Below are 15,368 nucleotides of genomic sequence, written 5' to 3'. Positions count from 1 at the left end.
TTTTTCTTCTTTTTTTTTTCTTCTCATTCTTCTTCTTCCGTTTTGGTCCTGTCGTATCGCTTCAGAACGAATCTATCAAACTGACCATTGAGACATCTAAAATTGTTTATCTGTCTTTTTTTTTTTTTTTCTTTTTTTTTTCTTTCCTTATTTCTTCTTCGTCTTCTGATAAGTTCTTCCTCTTTTTCGCGTTTCGTTTTCTTTTTTTTTTTTTTTTTTTTTTTTAAGCGAATTCTTTCTAACGAAAATTTTTACAATTATCATTGTGCGAATTAGAAATGTACGCGTTCACATAGGCGCATCTATCTTTCTTTTTACGATAACACGATCGCGTGGCTCGATCGTTCGTCGACTATTATCGTCGGCAAAACTACTCGAATTTTTTTTTGTAAAAATCACTATGAAACGCGTAACGAAGAACCGGAATCGATGGACTTTAATCGAGTTTGCGCGAATCCGACCTTTATTCCGACCATTCCATTCGTACTCTCGTATAAAAAGTGAGAAAACACTTTATGCCGTTTTTTTTCCCCCTTTCTTTTGCTTTCTTCTTCTTCTTCTTCTTTTTTTGTTTTTTGTTTCTTTTTTCTTTTTTTCTTTTTTTCTACCTCGTCGATTAACGCGCGGAAATGCGATTCACTCGATTCGATTTAATTTTTTCTTTTTTTTTTCTTTTTTACATTTCTAGATTATCTTGTATCCTTTTCTTTTCTCCTCCACCGTTCTATCCCTATCTCGATGTAGTTCCCTAGAAATTCCCTAGTTCGAGATTAGACGTGTTTTCCCATCGGAAATTGATAAGGATCTAGGAGAAATCGTTAAATGGAATGAATCCTCGTTTCTACATTTCTCCTTCTTCTTCTTTTTATTTTTTTTTTTCTTTCTTCTTAAACGTTCCAGTCCCTCATCGACACCACCCATCCCTCCAACCCACTTCCCCGCTATCTACCCCTATCCACTTTGTAGCTCGTTCATAAGATTCCAATTAAAAATTTCTTTTTTTCTTTCTATTGAATGGCGGACTACTATTCTTCTACCCTTTTCGACTACCTTCGTTTGAAACTCTTCGAATAATGCATTCGCATATTATGCAGTTCTACGCATCTGATAAAAATCATTTGTGAATAATCAACTCGCCCTCATCAAATCTCAATTTTTTCCTCTCTCTTTTACGTAATAGCAATCAACGCTATTTGATCGGTTTATCGTATCAATCCATTTACTTTTTAAAAGAGACTTAACGAAAAATACGAAATATATTCTCTCGTGCAATTCCATTAAAAAATTTTTAATAATATTTTTATATTGACAAATGACAATAAAATATATTATCTCGTTATATGACGCTTTCTTTTTCCTATTTCCATTTGTATTATCAATACACTGTAGTTCGATCAAAGACGATCTTTGAACCTTCTAATGTCAATTTATTAATTTACATTGAATTGTATTGGATTTATAAAAAGAAAACGAAAACGTTATAATAAATATCGATCTACGTAGAAATGATGTATAAACCGGTAATGCAATGACTATCTCAGTAGAGATTCTACATCAATGGATGTATTCATAAGTAATAGTTTTGAGAGGAAAAAAAAAATTCTAAAGCCCTTTAACCCCGTTCAGAGACCTTTTTACTAGGTACGTTTGAATGTACATACATATATACATATATATATATATATATACACACACACACAAACACTTACACAAGAGTGAGAATCTAAGAGAGACAGAAAAAAAGAGATAGGAAGAGAGAGAAAAAGAGAGGAGAGAAGAGAGAGAGAGAGAGAGAGAGAGAGAGAGAGAGAGAGAGAGAGAGAGTAAGAAATGGAAAACGAAGACGAGAAGCAAGCAAAAGTGGAGAAGGGAATGGCAATGAAATCAAATTGAATTAAATTAAAAAAAATAAATAAATAAATAAAAAAGAATAAAAAGAAAAGAAAAGAAGGGAAAAAATGGGCAAGAAAGAAAAGGAAGAAGAAAAACGATAAAGATGGTACACACATTTCTCTCAGTCAGGATAGAGATGATTTTTCTTTCTTTTTTCATATCTAATGTATACGACTACATACTCGCGCTCACACACACACACACACACACTCATGCACGCACGCACACAGAAAGAGAGAGAGAGAGAGAGAGAGAGAGAGAGAGAGAGAGAGAGAGAGAGAGAGAGCGACGTTTGATTGCCTCGAAGTAAAGTTTGTTCGTCGTTAAAACGAGCAGAACATTTTTGCTCCTGTTTTAATCATTAGCTTTTACATATATACGATTGCACAATCTCTTTATTGGACCAGTAACCAACAGTCACTCCGAGGAAATAGTCTTTTAATATATGTATATATATATATATATATATATATATATATATATATATATATATATATATATATATATCTTATTTTTCTTTCTCCCAAGAAAAGGAAAAAAAAAAGAAAAGGAAAAGAAAGACGATGATCTGTCTTCAGAAACGAGGAAAAAGAATCAAATTCGAGGTCGATGCTCCACTTTTTTTCTACACCCTCGAAGAAGAGTTTCACGAAAGAAAGCCGCGCAGCTTTGTATTTTCTCCCTCTCCTTCTCTATCCCTCTATATCCCTCTCCCTCTCTTTCTTTCTCTCTCTCTCTCTCTCTCTCTCTCTATATATATATATATATATCTTTCTCTTTTTCTTTCATCTCCTCTCTGTTTCTCTTTAGTCTTCGTGACTCGCGTTCATCGCAGATGAGTCAGTCAGTTACGGGCACTGGCCTTCTCTTTCTTTCTCTCTCTTTCCCTCCCTCCCTCCCTCCTCCTCCCTTCTTCTCTTTCTCTTTCTTTCTTTTTCTTGTGCACGCGTGCCGAGCCAAAAACACGCCACTCTTTGGTATCTCCCTGTCTCTCTTTCTTTCTCCCTTCTCTTTTTCTTTCTCTTTCTCTTTTGCTTTGTTTTTATCAAACTCGATGATACATTAAAATGTAATTTGCGAGTTTGTATACTTCGTCATACTTATCAATCGTTCATGTTCAACATTTACTTTTTTTCTTTTACATACAAAACAACACACACACACACACACACGCACATATATATTAAACGCTTTTATTTAATCATATTATGAATTAACTAAGAATATTTTTAAGATTCATTTATTGCTAATATCTTATAGAATATATATCCGTAAGATATAGGAAAGAACAAAATTTGTTATATGTTAAAAAAGAAAAAGAAAAGAAATCTTTACGCAGATATTGTCCAATAGAAAGGAATAAAGGCGCGGGAATTTTCGAATTTGTTTACGATCGATATGCTTCAGACACTGACCTCGACCTTTTACCGCTCACTCGTATTGCATTCCATCCATGTGTTCGTGATGATGTAGCATGATACACATATATACATGCATACATACACATGTAAGCACGAGATACTGAATTGTACAACATATTATTTTATTTTCATTTTTATTATATTTTATTATTATTATTATTATTATTATTATATATTATTGAGTAACAATTTTATGCTTACTTATTTTATACTTTTTCTTCTTTTATACGTTGAATTTTTTTCATGACTTTTCTCTCTCTCTCTCTCTCTCTCTCTCTCTCTCTCTTTTTTTTTTCCTTTTTTTCTTTCTTTTCATACAAGACTTGACAGGAGATTTATATTCGTGGATATAAATTTATAAGTTCTTTTTATCGAGATAAATTTTTGATGTTCTCCCCACGGGTGCATTCGTAATTTCATAATCGTGCCTTGATTTTCTGACAGTCGAAAAGCACCACTTCGGAGCACGCATACACATACACATACCACACATACAGACACATACACACATACCACACACCACACATATACTTATACGCATACAATGACGACCATTCACGCATGTTGCGCCGCGACGCGCCCGCTCGAGCGAGATTAAAGGGCGCCGACACGACGTGTGAGGCTTCCTACACACTAATAATACCTACTACGTGAAAAAGAGATAAAGTCAAAGAGATAGAGAGAGAGAGAGAGAGAGAGAGAGAGAGAGAGAGAGAGAGAGAGAGAGAGAAAATACCATAGGGAGAATGATACCGAAAAGAGATAGAATAAACGTTGGGCACTTTCATCCCTTTTAACTGAACTCCTCTTTTATATGAAAGAATTTCAAATTGATTTTATCCTTAGACGTGAAATAGAGAGAAACGGTTTCCTTTTTTTTCTCTGCCTTTTTTTCTTTTTTTTTTTTTTACTTTTCGTGAAGAACAAACAACAACAAAAAAAAAAAAAAAGATATTAGAAAAAAAAAGAAAAATAAAAAGGAATAGTCTCTTTTGGAAATTTCGTTAGTTCTTTTCGCTTACGATTCTCGACTCTCGGACAAACGGAAAACACTGCTCGGATTACTTTACTAAGGATAAAAGAAAAAAGCATTTTCAAGTAGGAAGAACTTTCTCGAACGGTTCGTTATGGTGAAAACCTCTTTGTACTTGTCACCGTCTTTGATCTCTCTCGGACATTTTTCGAACTTTCGTTTCCTTCGTGGTAGGATGTGACATTGGAAGTGTTTTTCTTAAAGGGACCATCTCTCTCTTGCGATGAATTAGGAAAAAATAAAGAGGGATAGAGAGAGACAGACAGAGAGAGAGAGAGAGAGAGAGAGAGAGAGAGAGAGAATTAGGGCGTGTCGAAATTTCGAGAAGAATTTCTCTGTCGACCATCGTCAGTTGCGTTATAAAGGCACGACAAAATAAGTAAACTGATGGAAGGTGGTACACCCAGTCGAAGGTTTCCTTTCATCCTTGACGAAGGATACACGAGGCCAGCCGTCACCTCCGCCACTGCCGTCGCCGCCCTCTTCCCTTTTCCTCTTCGAAGATTTCTCCAATTTTTCTCTGCGTTTCTAGAAATCTAAACCAATCATGGTGGCCGCCTTTCCAAGTCGCCGTTACCTTTCTAAGAATAGTATTAAACTTTCTCGACTATTAGAAAAAAAAAAAAAAAAAAAAAAAAGTGGAAAAGAAAAATGATAGACGAGACCTTTTCCCTTTTTTTTTTTTCTTTCATTTTTCCTCATCCCTCCCACCCTCTCTCTCTCTCTCTCTCACACACACTCTGTTCTTTTCGTTTTGTTAAGAAATACAGAATGAAGCTCAAAAATTTCCTTTAGGTGACTTTAAATATCAATTAAGTTCTCTCTTTTAATAAGAATTTGAGGCTTTCTCTTTTCTTTTTTTTTTTTTTTTTAAATTGTAAAATTACAACTGGTTTAGGAACTTATTTACAATCTAAGAAAAGAAATTAGGCCCAAATAGTTCCGAAAGAAAAAGTAGGTAATAGTCTTTTTATTCTTTTATTCTTTTTTTCTTTTTTTTTTTTTTTCGTATAGAAAAGACCTTAGTTCACCCCGTTTTCTTTTCGTATTTTTTTTTTCTTTTTCTTTTTTTCATCGTTTCAATTTATAAGAATAGAATTAAAAATCATGAAAAAAATTTCTTGAGATTTTCTTTTTCTTCTTTTTTTTTTTTTTTTTTCTTTCTCTCTTTTTAAACCTTTCGTAAGGTGCTAACGGTTTTAATAGATTCCGATGAAAATTTGAAGAGAGAGAATGAGAAAAAGAGAGAGAGAGGGGGAGAGAGAAGGGGAGAGAAAGAAAGAAAGAAAGAGAATGATCTCTCGATCGTAAGGATACGATCATTCGTGTTAACTTGACGTGCGTGGAAGAATCGTAACTGGAATCTTTGAATTAAGGTTTTCCTTTCGAATAGACATCGCCGTGAAATTCTTCGGCCGATTAGAGCGCCAGTCGGATCGAGTTTCTTGCGGACACTTTCAAGCCGTACCTACCGCAAGAAGCTATTCGTTTATCCAAGGAGTCGCGTGTAGTATGCAAGACCCCTTTGGTACAAGACCGCAACACCAACTGCGGTTATGATCTTTTATTTTATTTTCTTTTACTTTCATTTTAACTCTTCTTTCGATTTTCTTTATACCCAATCAATTCTCTAAGCTTTATTCGTTCTAGCCGTTCGATTCATTCAAAAGTAATCTTATTTGCTTTAATATTTATTTATTTATTTATTTATTTCCTTTTTTTCTCTTCATTCGAAAAATTTCATCTAAAAAATTAGTGACGAAAAGAGAAGTCGATAAATTATGTAAATATAATACAACTATAGTTTTCTCTCTCTTTCTTTCTCTCTCTCTCTCTCTCTTGCTCTCTTTCTTTCTCTGTCTGTCTGTCTGTCTGTCTGTCCGTCTCTCTTTCTCATTCATATTGCGAGTACGATAAAAGGGAAGGATAGGGAAGTAGTTGGGAGGCGTATAGGGGACCTTCTTTTTTCCATAAGTGGTCCCCGCGGGCCTTATGGGGTTTCTCGTGCTCGACAGTATCTACATATTACAACCTCGTGGCGCGGGGACCACCGTCGTTGACATAAGATCCTGTTATGCTGTCTGCTATCTCTCCGCGCAGTTTGTGTCGTGCCATAAAAAACATTAAAGGTACGAATAACATAAATTCGTTAACTATCCCAACTTCTCTCTCTCTCTCTCTCTCTCTCTCTCTCTTTCTCTCTCTTTCTCTCTCTCTTTTTCTTTCTTTCTCTCTTTTCTTTCTTTCATATCCAGATCTCATCGTAGACCTCTTCGTCATCTCTCATTTCAATCTTTACTATATTATGCAACGTTGACAAAATCGTTACTATATTTATGTCATACCTCGAGCACGTGTCATTCGAATAAAGAATCTCATGGATATATCGTCTCGCTCTCTTTAAAGAAAAAATTTCCGAAATGTAATAGTCAAAGAAAAAAAAATTATACATATATATATATATATATATATATCAGGACGATATATTTATAATAAAAATATTGTTGGTCCATACAAAACAAATTATCAAAATCTGTACGTAAATACTGAACAATTCCTCGAGAGAAAAGTCAATATTTGCTTTTTACATCAGCGAAGATAATGCTCTTTCTCTCTCTCTCTCTCTCTCTCTCTCTCTCTCTCTCTCTTTCTAGTTATCTATCTATCTATCTATTTATTTCTATCTCTTTATCTGATGGAATCTATCTCTTCAAAGTCCTTACGAATGAAGCGACATAAAATGATGGCCGACCATTTTCCACTTAAACTAAGAAGCTCAAAGGATAATTTGCATCTCATTTGGATATGGGAACGTGAAGTAAATAAGGAAGAAGATGCTAGACGAGAAAAGAAAGAAAGAAAGAAAGATTAGAGAGTGATTTTCATCGGCAACCCCGAGATATACATACCCTGAGGCCATGTGGTCGACGGTGGATTGTGTCCATGCGTCTAGAGTTACTCGGGCCCATGCGCCCGCGGCACGAGAGTTAATTGGCTGGAAAACCTTGCTATCCGATACCAACTCTGCTACCGCCCCGAGATACGTAAACGTGCATAATCCATATTTTCGTTTACCTACTCTTTTACCCCTCCCCCAGCCCCCAAACCCTCCCAACCCCATCCCTCCCCATCCCTTTCTTGCCATTATATCTTGATGATCGTGGAGAAAGTTTGTCGAATAAAAAGAAAGAATAATAATAATAATAGATAATGATAAATAAATAAATAAATAAATAAGTAAATAAAAAAAAAAGAATAACAACGAGGAAAGGAGAACATAAAACTTATAACCATCAATTTAAAATCGACCAACGTATAGATCGATTTTATAATTTAATAATGATCATTTTTGTATCGCGTGTGTACGCGTGGCTGTGCGCTTTGTTATTATTCAAACATATCGTATTTTAGATTGTCCATCAAAAGATTTTAACAGAAAGAGAAAGAAAGAGGGAGGGAAAGAGAGAGTTTCCATCACGAGCCCTTTTTATCTATCTATCTCTGTCTCTCACTGTAGGCCCGGTAGAGATAGGCATTGTTGCGGGTGGTCCATGGTGCACATTGTCAGACCGGCCACCAGGTACTGCGCAACGTTGCCGCTCGCAATGTTGCTTGTGAGCTCCTCTTTTACGTCACCGTCTCCTCTTCCTTATTTTCTACCTCCTCTTGAAACGATCTTTTGCCTTTCTCCTTCTCTCTCTCTCTCTCTCTCTCTCTCTCTTTCTCTCTCTCTCTCCTTTTGTTTATTTCCATCCCCTATCGAGACGGTTCATGACCTATGTCATAACTTCGAAAGATTCGAAATCCTTTAGACATTATTCTTCTGCCTTCTAATATCATCTATCTTTTTGATTGGTCATTGAACCATATTGTTTTCTCTTTTTTTCCTTTTTTACTTTTTTATTTGTTCTTTTTTTTTCTTTTTTTTTCTTTTTCTTTTTTTACTTGTCTATGTAACACATCGTCCGTGGAAAATTGTTCTTTTAACATTATATACGCGCGTCGTTGAGTCACGAGAATAAGGGACAGAGGAAGGGAGGGAGAGAATGAGTGAATGAGTGAGTGAAGGGAGAGGAGAGGTGGGTAGGGGGGGATCTAATTTTGGTATAGGTACAATAAATAATACTTTCTTTCTTTCTTTCGTGGAAAGGGGATGGCCCCAACGGTGGTTGCTGCCGTTCTCCACGTACAACGGGCAACGTATAATGCGCGGCCCGCCACTTATCATCGTCAAAGCCCACGCGGCCAATTTAAAACGCTGCTCCGCGGCTGCCGCCGTTCCACCTTATCTACCTCTCCGTTCCTCCTTGTTGCTTCTTTCTCTCTCTCTCTCTCTCCTTCGTTTTCTTTTTCGCTCTTATGCGTGCTTCTTCCTCGAAGGCTTCCACCAAAAAATGACGTTGAATTCATCGTATCTCGTCGGCTACCTTAACGCACTTTAAAGCTAAAAACTGAGGTAACAGTTATATAGTACCTACCCACCCTTCTACTTTCTCTCCTCCTCCCCCTTCTCCCCCTTCTCCCTCCAACCATCACCACTTCCACTTCCCATTCGGGATAGAAGAAGATTTATCTTTCGTTTGATTTGATCTCTTTTTCTTTTTTTTTCTTTTTTGTTTTTTTTTTGCTTTTGGTTTTTTTTTTTTTTTTTTGATTCGATCTTTTTTTTCCTCGTCACATATCGAACTGACATATTTTAATCGATGACTCGACAATATTCCGAACGGAATTTCGTTTATTTATTTATTTGTTTATTTATTTATTTTTTTTTTTTTTTTTTTTTTTTTCCAGGGCAAGGCGGAAGGACAGAGGTCAGCAGTATGGATCAGAGCTCGATTGCAGGATCAGCTGAGTCAGCTCGGCTACTTCCTGCAAAGGCACGCGGGAAAGGTCCTCTTCGTTGCCATACTAGCATTGGCTACCTTTTGCGTCGCATTAAAGTCGGCACAAGTACATAGCAAGGTCGAACAGCTTTGGGTCCAGGGTAAGTGTTTGCAATTGTTTAAACTAATGACTATCGTATGAAAATGATTTTTTTTTTATATCGGCCAACAATTCTATGCTGGTAGAAAGAAAATGAAAAAGAAAAAGAAAGAAAAAAGGATGAAAAAAGTAAAAGGAAATTAAATTGCTTCCTCGAAAGAGAAATAACAAATGGGTAGAGTAAGAGAGAGATAAAGTGAGTGAGAAAAGTTTAGGGGATGGTGACAAAGAGGGGGATTGGAAGGGATGAAAGGGAGTTCTCAAAAAAAAAAAAAAAAAAAAGAAAGGAACAAAAAAAAAAGTAAAAAAGATAGTAAGAGTTATAAGTGAGACCACCGAGACGAAACGAAATATTCCTTGACTCTGTTTTTGTCTCTCACACACCCACCACGCGGTACATTAGTTACCCTCTGGGTGGCCCTCTATATTTATCTGTAGCTCGAACGTTAATTTGAACACCCGTTGCTAGCTTATATACTACAGATAAGACATAGTGTACAGAGAGTGTATTTCATTAAATAAATAAATAAATAAATAAATAAATAAATAAAAAAAAAGAAAGAAAAAAAAAGAGGGAGGAAATTTATATCACGAAAAAAATCGAGTATTCTTTAACAAATTTTAAGGATTATACGAGTTTCATTGACGAGTTTAATAATAGATTCTTTCTATAATGGTTAGTTAGTTAGAAAAGAAAGAAATGAAGGAAAGAAAAAAAAAAGAAAAAAAAAACAGAAGTCAAAGCGACAGGAATTATAAAGTGTAAACCGAGTGTGTAAATAAGAGGTGTCGCGTTGGTAGTGTTGGTAGATGAGAGGAACGATAAAGCGATCGTGATTATTTGAGATGCGTGTTGTTCCTCGAGAGTCGGCTCGATCAAGGAGGAGTAGGAGGAGGAGGAGGAGGAGTTGAAAGAAGAGGATCGTTCGTATACCGGATATCCGTGAGGTGACCACGAGGACGACAACGTGCAAGTTGATGAGTCTCAAGAGGTTAGAGATATGCGGGTGTAGTGTTGTCCTCGTATGATGTGTAGTTACATGGTAACCATAGTGTTTCATTCTACGATATATACATATGTATGTATATATATATATATATATATATATATATATATATATCCTTGATAGATATTATAGAATATTGGAAACTAACTTTTTCGTTTTCAGTTTTTTTTTTTTTTTTTTTTTTTTCATTCAATAGAAAATAGAAAGAAAGAAAGAGGGAGAGAGAATGAGTTAGTTACCCTCTAGGGACAAAGCGCAATGATTCTATCGGCCGTGAAAGACTCTGGGGGCCTGTTCTCTCTAGACGCGTTTAACTTTATGGCGGGAGCAGAACGCGTAAAGCATTCTCCTGAATTCGCAACGCTTTGCCGGCGCAATCACGAAGCGCTGCTCTCTTACCTCACCGACACACAGACAGCATCGGCCTTTTCTCTTTTCCTTCAACGCCGATTGTAAATTCGAGTCGCGAAGCTTTGCGTCGCTGCGTGCGGTCCTCCCGAAGGAACACTGACGCCATTCGCCATGAAATAACAAGAAGGCAAAAAAAAAGGCCGAGAGGAGAAAAAAAAAGAAAAAAAAAAAAAAAGAAAGTCAAAGAAGAAAAGAAATAATAAGGTCAAACAGAATTAAAAAATAAAATAGGATAAATGAATAAATAAATAAATAAATGATAACACGGGAAATTCTTGACGTTGCCCAAAGGATTCTCTCTCATTGAATCCAATGTCTTTCTATTTCGATCTTCTCTCGATTGCCTTTATTTTCTCGCAACCGAGAACGATAAGTTGCTTTTACTAAGCGAAGATGTGAATGGCACACACGCGGCATCATCGTGTATTTCCTTTCTCTTTCTTTCTGGTCTATTTTCTTCGGTTCTTCTTCCTGAATGCATCCGCGCGCATGCAAGAGAAGGCGGCGCTCTGCCTGTCCTATACCTTTACTACTCTCTGTAGGTGAATAAAGAAAGACAGAAAATATACGCATGCTCTCATCTTGCTCTCACCTCTTCGAGGAACACTCCACAGCCGGATACCTACAGCATTTTTCACGAATCCCAAAGCTATCTTTCTAGTTTACCTATTTTTTTTTTTCGTTTCCTTTTCTTTTTTCTTTTTCTTTTTTTCTTTTCTTTCTTTTTTTTTTCCTTCCCTTTAATCACTCTCATCGATCGATTTTTATTACGATTATAATTCGCATCGTAAACCTCACTCAGAAAAATTATTAAGATCGAAAATTTCCAAAATATTTCCTTTTTGCTAATCTATTGCAATTATCAAGTAATATCGATAGAGTAGTTAAAAAAAAAAAAGAAAAAACAAAAAGAATAAAAATCAGGTTATATATTAACTATTCCAAATCGAAATATTTTGTATAAATTTGAACCATAAAAAGTGTTTACACTATTCGTTTACGAAAGCAAAAAAGAAAGAAAGAAAGATTATTTCACAGAAAATAATAAGATAATGAGAATTTATGGGAATAACATGGGGGGAAAAAAGAAAAAAAGAAAAGAAGAGAAGAAAAAAGAAAAGAAGAAAAGAAAAGAAATGAAAAGACGGAAATGAGTATGGAAACGTCGTCTTCCCTTCGTGGAGGGACCTGTATAGGGCCAAGGAGGCCGCAGCTTTGGCGTGACAAGGACAGACAGAGGACGAAGCCACGACCGTGCACGAGGGGCCGGCTGACTGCTTACATCTTCATTAGGCCCCCATGCCTTGGAGTAAGAGAAAGAAAGAGAGGGAGAGTGGGATAGCGTACGGCAATGAAGAAAGAGAGCAAGAGAGAAAGAGAGGGGAGGGAGAAAGGGAGAGAAAGAGAGAGGGAGAGAGAGAAAGAGAGAAAGAGAGAGAGAGTGAGAAAGGTAGGAGCAGGATGAAGGAAAGGAAAGAAAGAGATAGATGTAAGGCCACAACTGGGATATAAGAGAGTCAGAAGAGCGTCGTCCAAAGACCCACCAGGAATCTGTTGTTGTTGCTGTTCCGACGAACGGTCGTTCCGACCGTCGGACGGACCGACGGACGGACGGCTGCATAAACAGAGGATCTCATCTTCCCTTTATCCACTACAGTTGTTATATCGCTCCCACGTACGCCAACATCTTAACATCTATTTTAATCATATTGAAATTGTGTACGTGTGTTATCTGTGTATTATTTGTGTATATGTGTGTACGTAGATCCTTCAACGTGTTGCTCCCATTAAAAAGGATCCATTGTACAAGTAATTAAATCGTATAAATTTTATCTATAACAGCGATAAAATCTACCTATCCGTTCGTGACGTTAAATGGTAGATATTAAATTCTTTTACATTTCACGAATTTTCAAATTGTAACAAATATTCAAAAGTTATTCCAAGATTTATTTCCAAGCGTTGTGACATTATTATTGGTTCTTTTGCTTGCTTTATTTCTTTCTTTTTTTTTTTTCTTCTTTAAACATTTTTTAATCACTTCAAAATGATCTTTTTCACGAACATCGCGAATAATACTGTTAGGAATGGGATTATGAATGCGTCATGTGTACCGAGAAACTAGGTCTCCTTGAGAATGCTTAGACGATAGAATATGCTATACACGGATGAGAGCCACTTAGATTGGACGGGGCTCGGTTCCGGTGAATGGTCGCGGTGGGTGGCCCGATGTGCTCTCTGTGTGCGCCAAGCCATCCCAACCAGCCAACCAGCGGTGGGCCTGCGTGCCTCAGCGACTGAGCCAAGTCTCAGAGCTTCTCCGTGAGCCTCCGAGAGAGCTAAGCCTACTTCGAATCCCCCACCCTATCCCATCCCATCCCCTAACCCCATCTCTCTCTCCCTCCCTCTCTCTTTCTCTCTGTCTTTATCTCTTTCGTACTCCGGTATCTTCCACGTGTTCTTGCTCTCCGAAAACTTGGTCGGGCGTTCAGTGAGGAAGGGAGAGCCACGAGAGTAGTCTTATAGAGCTCGTAGTAGTAGTGAGCCGAAGGACCCAACAGCCCTTTTCTGGGCCCTTCTACGTGTCCTCCTCATCTTCTCTCAGCGTCACTGTTCACCTTCGTGAACGACGGGCATCAACCCCAAAATTTTTTTAACGTTCCTTCACATGCTTCGATTTTCCATTCTACTGGTCGACTTTTTATCTCAATCCATTCCTCTATCTATACTTCATTAATATCTATCCGTGTTATCGAGAAGAGTGAGAGGTGGCCGCGATGGTGCACGGGTGCTATTGATAGGTAAGGGGTAGGGTGGGGTGGAATGGGGTGGGTGGGAGCGGCAACGGGTGATGGTAAAAGTTCAGAAACATAGGATTCGACCTGTTGCGCGGAAACACATGCCTACCTTCACGACGTTTAATTGGCAATTAGCGTGAGGTACGCGCGCAAGGTAACGCCGGCGGAATACGAGGCACCTGGAAAACGGTCTACGTAGTTACCGCAGGGGTTCTCCTTCTTCGACAACGATATGTTATATTTTCTTTTGTGAAAGAAATTTTCTCTCATTATTTATTAATCAACTGTATGCTGTAATCGATTATGGTTGTGTCCTTTTTTATTTAGAAAACAATTGTCGTTCTTGTTTTATCATTTTCGTTTGAAATTCTGTCTGAAATGTGTTTTTCTTTTTTCCTCCATTTAAATAGAATATCTGTCTAAAATAATTTACTGATCTAATTAAAATCTATTAACTCGTAATCTTTCGAGGAATAAACAGATAGACAGAGACAGAGAGGGAGAGAGAGATAGAGAGAAAGGGAAAGAGGGAGAGAAAGGTCTCATAAAATATGTTGATGACAAAATTTCCCGGTTTCTCGGGAGTTGTTTAGATTGAAAGAATTTCTGGATGGTTCTGTCGAGGTTTCAAATTACAGGACATTCGGCTGAGTGGAGGTGGTAGGTGAGGAATATGTCTCAAAAATAACTTTCTTGACAGGGATAAGAAAGAGGTGGTGGTGGAGGAGGAAGAGGAGAAGGAGGTTGCAAGAGGAAGTAGAAGTGAGGAAACAAGAGCGAGAAGGGTCACGCGGCGGCATTATGGTAGTACTGTCGATGAGTAGTTGCGTCATATGGGAAACTCTTTGGAGCACCTTTAACGAGAATGACTAGGGGAGACAGACGGTAGGGGCTCTTCTAAAGAGCCACGTGGTCGTACGTCTTTATAGGCATTTTCACACACCATAAAGCTGTCGACACCTTGGTTTTTGCTTCCCATACTCTCTTATACGGTCGGCCGATTTGAAAGCCAATATAAAATTTCAAAATCTTTATAAATCCGACAAAATACTTGTCGATCGATTTTCTTAAAAAAACAAGAAACAAAAAAAAAAAGAAAGTAACGTCTTTGCTTATTTATAATCTCTCTTATCCGGTATCTTCGTTTAACATTGATAACATCGACTTGACAATCTTAATTCGTCGATGATAGTCAATTAAAAATCAATGGTTAAGGCAACTGTTATTGATCTAATATAATACCCACTTATATATATATATATATATATATATATATATATATATATATATGCAATTTAAAAAAAAAATCACGTAAGTACTTCTTTCTCATTCTACGTAATCTGGTAGATTCTATTGATGAGAATTAAAAAAAAAAGAAAGAAATAAAGAAAGAAAGATACATTGTCGAAAAGAAAAGAAAAGAAAAGAAAAGAAAGTCAAAATAAAGTAAAGTAAAGAAAAGGAGCCATATAAGACGAGCGGGAGACTTTAATGCCTCTCCATGACAAGCAATGATTTCGAGGGTGATTCCCTTTGGTGGAAAACGTTTTGGTGTCCGGCAACCGATCCGCCTTTCGTCTCGTAATATCGCAAAATTAACGTGTAACCGGTAATTGGACAGAAGTATCTCTTTAACGATTCGACCGGTCGTGTCTCGACTTGTCCGTCTTAAGTGGCTTCTCGTTTGAAATTTAAGGAGTTTCGCTCCACCCCGTCACCGTTCGCTACCGTTCGCTTCTCCACGAAGATTCGAAAAGAAAGAAAATAAAGAGAGTAAGAGAGAGAGAAAAAGAAAGAGAGAGAGAGAGAGAGAGAGAGAGAG

At 37.1% G+C, this 15,368-nt stretch overlaps 1 protein-coding gene across 5 annotated transcripts in view; it reads left to right on the top strand.

The window, feature by feature from the left end:
- Window positions 1-15,368, top strand: part of LOC124952084 (protein patched) — a 31,375-nt gene that overhangs the window by 2,915 nt on the left and 13,092 nt on the right. For all 5 annotated transcript variants that reach the window (XM_047501420.1, XM_047501419.1, XM_047501418.1 and 2 more), the window contains exon 2: window positions 9,139-9,331. In XM_047501420.1, coding sequence (XP_047357376.1) covers window positions 9,139-9,331 — 193 coding nt within the window. The remainder of the gene's footprint in view (window positions 1-9,138; window positions 9,332-15,368) is intronic.

This window comes from Vespa velutina, chromosome 10 (genome assembly GCF_912470025.1).
Source record: "Vespa velutina chromosome 10, iVesVel2.1, whole genome shotgun sequence".
Classification (NCBI taxonomy): Eukaryota; Metazoa; Arthropoda; class Insecta; order Hymenoptera; family Vespidae; genus Vespa; species Vespa velutina.
The sequence above is the reverse complement of the archived record's forward strand: the minus strand, read 5'-3'. Positions and strand labels throughout refer to the sequence as shown.